Here is a 7,733-nt window from a genome sequence, read left to right as displayed (position 1 = left end):
TCCCAGCTACTCGGGAGGCTGAGACAAGAGAATGGCATGAACCAGGGAGGCGGAGCTTGCAGTGAGCTGAGATTGCGCCACTGCTCTCCAGTCTGGGAGACAGAGTGAGACTCCGTCTCGGGGAAAAAAAAAAAAAGCAAAGCCTCAGCTACTGAGCTACAACATGGGACAGGTGCCACTGCTCTTCCCAGAAGGTCCTAGAGCAGTCACTGTTGAACTTACAAAGAATTTTAACTGCTCACAAGAATTAAGGGTAGACACTGCATTATCACGTGCCCTTTTTAGACCCAAGAGTCAAAGCCGTGTATTTTTTTTTTTTAAGATGGAGTCTCGCTCTGTCACCTAGGCTGGAGGGCAATGGCACCATCTCGGCTCACTGTAACCGCCGCCTCCCAGGTTCATGCAACCCTCTCGCCTCAGCCTCCCAAGTGGCTGGGATTACAAGCGTGTGCCACCAAGCCCAGATAATTTTTGTATTTTTATAGAAACAGGGTTTCACCAGGCTGGTGTCGAACTCCTGACCGCAAGTGATCTGCCCACCTTGGCCTCCCAAAGTGCTGGGATTACAGGCGTGAGCCACCACACCCGGCCCAAAGCCATGTAACTTAACAGCACAAGGACTTTAAAAGCAATGCAGAAAGTTATGTGGATGCAATAGCCTTTTCAAGTTCATAATTTGAATTAACTTTTAAATAACTTTAGAATTAGACAAAATTATTCTTTTTCTCAATAAGAACACATCTTCTTTGGCACATTTTATGTAAACCTAGGAAGCAAGAAATTCTGAACTGCCTATCGGATATTAGCATTTTATAGAGGAGAACTGTTCTACAATTTCTGGAACATGTTTCTCATATAATAACCCTTTCTCTTCATGAAAATGATCCACACATCAAATAAGAACCACAATGATTTTAACATTTTAAATAATACAAAGAGTTTACTTACAAGCATTATCTCATTTATATGTATCCAGTTTTCCCATTTTTAGCAGTTTATTTAGATTACTTCTGAAAACGGAGATATTACGCAACTTAAAGTTACTTCCCTACTAACCATTGTTAAAGCCTGTTCTTATGAAGTGTTTAAGAAAACACATGGCATTTTGTTGATAGCTCAGAAGATTTAGCTGTTTTCATTGAACTAACAACATCAGTCTCATTCATATACATATATATATAGTTTCTTTTTTTGAGATGGAGTCTCGTTCTCTCTCTATATATATACACTCACCACTTTATGAAAGATGGCTGGATCCACACTATTCTTTGGTGAAACTGGAACCTGTTTACATGGCTAAACTTTCTTAGCTCCAATATATAACCCAACAAAAGCTATGAACTAAAATTTGGGTAAAGCAGTCTCTATGGTGGTATGGTTTTTGTTTTTTAAATCACAGAATGAATTAAAAAAAAAAAAACACTTATACTTTTTTCTTCAGTTTCAAATGAGTTTCCAATGTTTACATTCTAGTTAGACCACAAATAAGGAATCCTATCTCAGCACCAGCAACTTAGTAACAGCAGATGTAAAGCAGGCAGAAAAGAAGAGAAAGGAAGATATAGCCTGGTAGGCCTCCGCCTAGGAGTCAGATTTTACAAGTAGGGTGTGAGAAAGAAAGGAGAAAAAAAAAGATAAAGTGGGAGCCTTCCAGCCACTACACATGGTACAGTAGCCACCTCCGCCATTCTAGTTTATCTTCCCTCAGGGACAGCCTCAGTAGCCCAGGTGGGCAGCCCACATGGGCCACCAAAATTGGAACCGAAATGCAGGTTCAGTCGCTTGCTGTAAGAAAGTGACGTTTTATTCCAAAGTTAGCTTAGGGAAAAAAATATAGGCTTCCTCCCTTAAGGGTACCACTTCACTTTTGAAGCAGAAATGCGGGCACTTTTGAAAAGGAGCTTGGCATGAATGGCATGCAGGGAAGTGGGCATCTTGGGGGCCACTTGCTTTGGTGCCTTATCTACTGGGTAGTCAAGCTGGCGACTGCTGGTGACTTCATGGGAAGAACTAGGATGTAAAGTGGCCAAAACGCTCCATGTGAACTCTCCAAATTTAGTCTAAAATTAGACTAAATTTCTTTCAGAATCAGAAAAAAAAAAAAAAAAAAAAGGGCAGTAAGTCTTCCCTGTTTGCTGTTTCAGACATAAGGAAAAGATTCAGTCTGGGCACAGTATTTTAGCTTATTCCTTTGTAGCCCCAGTATGCTGCAGAGGATAAGGAAGCTCCAACTGAGCCACGTCCATTTTCTGGGCATTCAGCAGGTAAAATGAATGAGCACTCTAATAGCCTATGTGTGTTACTTACTCTACAGAATGAGTTTTGTGGCCAATGGATTTTTAAAAGAAAAAAAGTCAACACTTATATGTCAGAAAATTAGAAATAATGTTCCACTCCTTTAATCAGGAACACCTAATTCAACAATTTTCAACAATTGTCAACACTAAGGTCATTCTAAGGTAGTTCTACGACTAAGGTCGTACATGCACCTGACCTGAACAAAGTGTCTATGAATTCTAGTAACTTCAAGTGAATTTTTTGCCAAAAACTCTTGCTAAATATCTGAACATCTAAAACCTTTCAAAGTGAAATGCTTATTTTTTGGCAATATATTTACTGCATCAATCTTTTTGTGTGCTGCAGTCATGAGGTCTTGGAGACAGCCTTAGTTTCTGAACCTGTGTCTGGATTTATGTGCTCACTGGAACAAGTAACATCGAAAGAATGTCCCCATTATTCTTAATCAAGGTGAAGTGAGTTTACTGCACCCCTTTCTGAAACAAGGGCTGCATAGCTGTACTGAAGAAAAATGAGCAACTCCTATATATTAAATGATTACCACCCCTGCCCCCTAAATAAATATTTAAAATCCAGCTTGTTTGCTTTCTAAGGGTTTGGCACACTACAGCCTGCAAGTCAAATCCAGCCTGAGACCTGCTTTTATAAAGTTTTGTTGGAACAAAACTATGCTTTCATGCATTATCTATGGCTGCTTTTGCACTATAATGAGAGTTGAGAGTTGAAAGGTTGCAACAGAAACTATACAGCCTATAATATGTACTTTCTGGCCTATATAGAAAAAGTTTGCTGCTCTGATCCTTCCTCTTTTAGACATGTGTGTCTCTATACAAGGGTTAAAGAGTGAAAGTTGCATATGGATTTCACTGAGAGTCCACCATTTCTACCCTAGAAAAAGATAAGGATAAGAAGTCATATCTGTTGTCAGAAACCCTTTGGTGGGACAAAATGTTGCCAATTTAAGTAAACCATGATTTTAAAACCGAGGCTTGGAGAGCGGGGTGGTTGCGTGCTGAGAAGACCCTCTTCTCTTACTGGAATAGTAAAGGAGTCAGCTACGGGTTATGGGCCGACCCCTTGCTTATCTGTCCCCCAGAGCTCCCCACTCTATCACAATGTAAGATATATCAGGAGAGTTAAGGTCCAGATTGGCTGGAAAACTGAGATTCTACCTTGAGGCAGAGATTGGATAATACCTAGATATTGAGTATTGTATTTCCCAGAATATGAAGGGTGTGTGAAGCCCTGTGAACAGTACCCATCTCTCAGTGTACAGAAATTTCTCTTTCAGTAAGTTAAAAAATAATTCAAGTATGGTCTATTCCAGAGAGAAGAGGCGTTTCCAAGTTGTCAGAATCCTAAAACAGACATCATGGGGGTATTATTTCCATGCTCCTTCTAACTTGGTCATACCAAATTTGAACACGAAAATTCTTTTCAAATGCTCAGCATTTAGTTATATTGACAAATAATTCCTCACTATATTCATCCAAATAGAATATGCATTCCTAACCACTGTAAAACTAGATCTCAACTGAGGAAGAAGTACAATAAACAAATGTTATATAGTAAATAAACTTTATTTATCTGTTTCTCAGAGATGACACTGCCAACAATCACAGATCTGCATACAATACAGTTATGTATTGGCTATTCACAATTTACAGTAGTGTTTTTTTCCTCTGAAAAATATAAGTACAAAAGCTAAGTAAACAATGAGGTACTGCCATTTGGGATTTATTACATGTCTTAGCTTAAAGAACTGGTCTTTAGCAAATATTCAACAGATCAACCTGAATAAAATAGTCAATTAAATGCTCTAATTTATCAGAAAAAATCCACTAAGTTTCACCTCAAAAAGTATTGCACAAGTCTTTTTAAAAAATCACCCTAAAAATAAATAGGAAAGGTAAGCCGTTCTTTAAAAAGAATGGATGAAAGGAGTATTACGTAAGCCCATAAAGCAGGTTAAGTCATTCAAAATATTTTTTAAACAACATAAAACTCTTCCCAAGAGAAAACTGAAGAAAAAACTATCACCATTTCTCCACTGATAAAATCTATTTTAAAGGCAGTCTGCAACATATCTGTGGGCCAGATTTTTCTTGGTCTTTTGGCTACATGAGGGGCCCTGAATGACAACTTCATTCTCAAAGAGTAGCAAGTGTGGACAGTTTTCCAAGCAGCAGTCGCCCAATGTCACTCTTCTTCAAGATGAAGATCGGAGCCATGACTGGAAAAGAAAAAGGAAAAGAGAATAAAAGGGGGAAAAACCCCAAAACATTTAGGTTGACTTTTTGGGAGATTTGCTTTTTCAAGTTTGAAATAAAATTCTATTCCATGGTCTAGAGACTGCAGTAAGGAAGGAGAAATAAGGCTAGGTGTGGTGGCTCATGACTGTAATCCCAGCACTTTGAGAGGCCGAGATGGGAGAATCACTTGACACCAGGAGTTCGAGACCAGCCTGGTCAACACAGCAAGACCCCATTCTTAAAAAAAAAAAAAAAAAAAAAAAGTAGAAATTGTTTAAATACTAAATCTTAAAGGTTCTTCTAAAAATTAACATTCTTGCAATTATGTAAACCAACCTATAGTCAGCAATCCTGGAAAATGGCATTTCTAAGTGAAATCTGGAACTGCAACCATTCACCACATATTGAATGCTACCAGTTTGTTTATACAGTAACCCAGGAGTAAACACGCTGACTTGGTTGAATCTCACAAATATTGGACTGGAATTAAAGATGACAGGCTGGACATGGTGGCTCATGCCTGTAACCCTAGCACTTTGGGAGGCCAAGGCGGGCAGATCACTTGAGGCCAGGAGTTTGAGACCAGCCTGGCCAACACGGCAAAACCCTGTCTCTACTAAAAATACAAAAAAATTAGCCAGGCATGGTGGTGCTTGTACTCTCAGCTACTTGGGAGGCTGAGGCAGTAGCCTCCTACTTGGGAGGGTGGGTTCAAGAACCCAGGAGGTGGAGGCTGCATTAAGCCGAGATCACACCATTGCTCTCCAGCCCGGGGCAACAGAGTGAGACTGCCTCAAAAAAACAATTAAAAATAAAGATGAGAAAGAGCTCTTTCCTCTTATCCAGTATGCTGATTATTCTACATATTGCAATTCTCCCAGCATGACATAATAGCAAAAGACAAACAGCATTTTGGTGTGAAAATTTATGTCTCATCTGGAATTAAGAAATTTAATTTAAAAATTAAAAATAGCCAGGACAACATAGTGAGATCCCATCACTACAAAAAATAGACAAAATTAGGCAGGTATGATGGTGTGTGCCTATAGTCCCAGCTACTCAGGAGGCTGAGGCAGGAGGATCAGCCTGGGAAGTCAAGGCTGCAGTGAGCTGTGACTGTACCACTGCACTCCAGGCTGGGCAACACAGCGAGACCTTGTCTCAAAAAATAAATTAGAAATGCTGGCTGGGCATGGTGGCTTATGCCTATAATCCCAGCACTTTTGGGAGATCAAGATCGGAGGACTGCTTGAGCCCAGGAATTCAAGACCAGCCTGAGCAACATGGCAAGACCCTGTTATCTACAAAAATTTTTAAAAAAAATAGCTAGGTGTGGTGGCATGTGCCTGTGGTCTCAGCTACTCAGAAGGCTGAGGCGGGAGGATTCCTTTAGCCCAGGAGGTCAAGGCTGCCGTGAACTGTGTTCACGCCACTGCACTCTAGCCTGGTATGACCATGCTGGGGGGGAGAAAAAAATAGCTATGACAAAGCCAAAGTCTTCCTCATAATGTTTCTCAAATGAAAATGCTGGCCAGGAGTAGTGGCTTACACCTGTAATTCCAGCACTATGGGAGGCCGAGGCAGGTGGATCACCTGAGGTCAGGAGTTTGAGACCAGCCTGGCCAACATGGTGAAATCCTGTCTCTACTAAAAATACAAAAAATGAGCTGAGCATGTTGGCGGGTGCCTGTAACCCCAGCTACTCAGGAGGCTGAGGCAGGAGAATCACTTGAACCCAAGAGGCAGAGGTTGCAGTGAGCTGAGATCGCGCCATTGCACCCTAGCCTGGGCAACAAGAATGAAACTTCGTCTCAAAAAAAGGAAAAGAAAAGGAAGAAAAAGAAAATGCTAAAACCAGTAGTCACATCGAGGTATGAGTTTAAAATCCCATAAAAATAAATTACCAAGTAAGATTAATAGAGGCAAACTTTCCATATATATTAAATGGATAGGGGAAGGTTTAGTCTTCTCAATTTGTAAATGAACAATATGATTCACCACTCATAATGTACTACTAATAGTATATTATTTATAAAACTAGTTCAACAATCATGTTGGTCCTAGGAACCTAAAGAAGACATCAACAAGATCTTCTGTTATATATAAATTCCTTTGTCAGTTATTATTTGGAAACCTTAGCTTGATCTGTTGTGAGAAACAAAATTCAACATCAGTTCAACAATGCTGCATCATGAAAGACAAAAAAGCTAGGAGAAGTTTCTCGTTTAAAAAAGACTAGGAAAATATGACCACTAAATGTAAAGTGAAATCTCTTGAGTAGATCCTGGATTCTAAAAAATTATGGGAGACATTATTTGGAAAACTGGAAAAAACTGAGTATTATGTACTATATATTAGTATTAGCCAATATTAAACTTCCTAAGTGTAATAACTGTACTGTATGTAGGAAAATGTCCTTGTTTTTAAAGATACATGCTAAAGTACTTAGTATATGTTTACAATGTCAAATACTTGTAAGCATGTCGGTAAATAATTGCCAAATGTTACAAATGGGGAATAATATATATGGAGAGAGAACAAGAGTGAGAACAAGTGAGAAAATCTGGCCAAACACTACTAGATGAACGGTATATGGGTGTTCACTGTACTATTTTTGCAAATCTTATGTCTGAAATGTTTCAAACTAAAAGTTGAGGAGACAGTCAATTAATAGAAATGCTGCACAATATATATTTCCTGTGATAATCGATATTTAGTTGCAATAATATAAGAGCAATGCAGTATTTATAATATTGTTTTTAAAAGGAAAACATTAAGACTTAATTGGTTAGCTATAGAATTTACAGTTTTTCAATGTTCACATTTATTATCAAAGTAACCTAACAAAACCATGCACTGTACTGCCAGCCATTGTAATGTGGATGACAAAAATAAGACAGTTCTGGATAATCACTAAGGCAAACCAAATAATATATATTAAAATGAAAAGGAGGCTCAAATGTAGGCATAGAAGACTTTTAAAGATAAACGCTTAGAGGGCCAGGCGCAATGGCTCACGTCTGTAATCCCAGCACTTTGGGAGGCCAAGGCAGGCGGATCATGAGGTCAGGAGATCAAGACCATCCTGGCTAAGACAGTGAAACCTCGTCTCTACTAAAATACAAAAACTTAGCCGGGTGTGGTGGCGGGTGCCTGTAGTCCCAGCTACTCGGGAGGCTGAGG

At 39.3% G+C, this 7,733-nt stretch overlaps 1 protein-coding gene across 3 annotated transcripts in view; it reads right to left on the bottom strand.

Moving 5' to 3' along the window:
* Positions 1–3,857: 3,857 nt before the first annotated feature.
* Positions 3,858–7,733, bottom strand: part of GOLGA4 (golgin A4) — a 123,680-nt gene continuing 119,804 nt past the window's right edge. For all 3 annotated transcript variants that reach the window (XM_011981933.1, XM_011981934.1, XM_011981932.1), the window contains one exon: positions 3,858–4,531. In XM_011981933.1, coding sequence (XP_011837323.1) covers positions 4,508–4,531 — 24 coding nt within the window. In that variant the 3' untranslated portion in view covers positions 3,858–4,507. The remainder of the gene's footprint in view (positions 4,532–7,733) is intronic.

Source organism: Mandrillus leucophaeus, unplaced genomic scaffold, assembly GCF_000951045.1.
Source record: "Mandrillus leucophaeus isolate KB7577 unplaced genomic scaffold, Mleu.le_1.0 Scaffold231, whole genome shotgun sequence".
Lineage (NCBI taxonomy): Eukaryota > Metazoa > Chordata > Mammalia > Primates > Cercopithecidae > Mandrillus > Mandrillus leucophaeus.
Note: the sequence above shows the minus strand (reverse complement) of the source record. Positions and strands in the feature narration are given on the sequence as shown.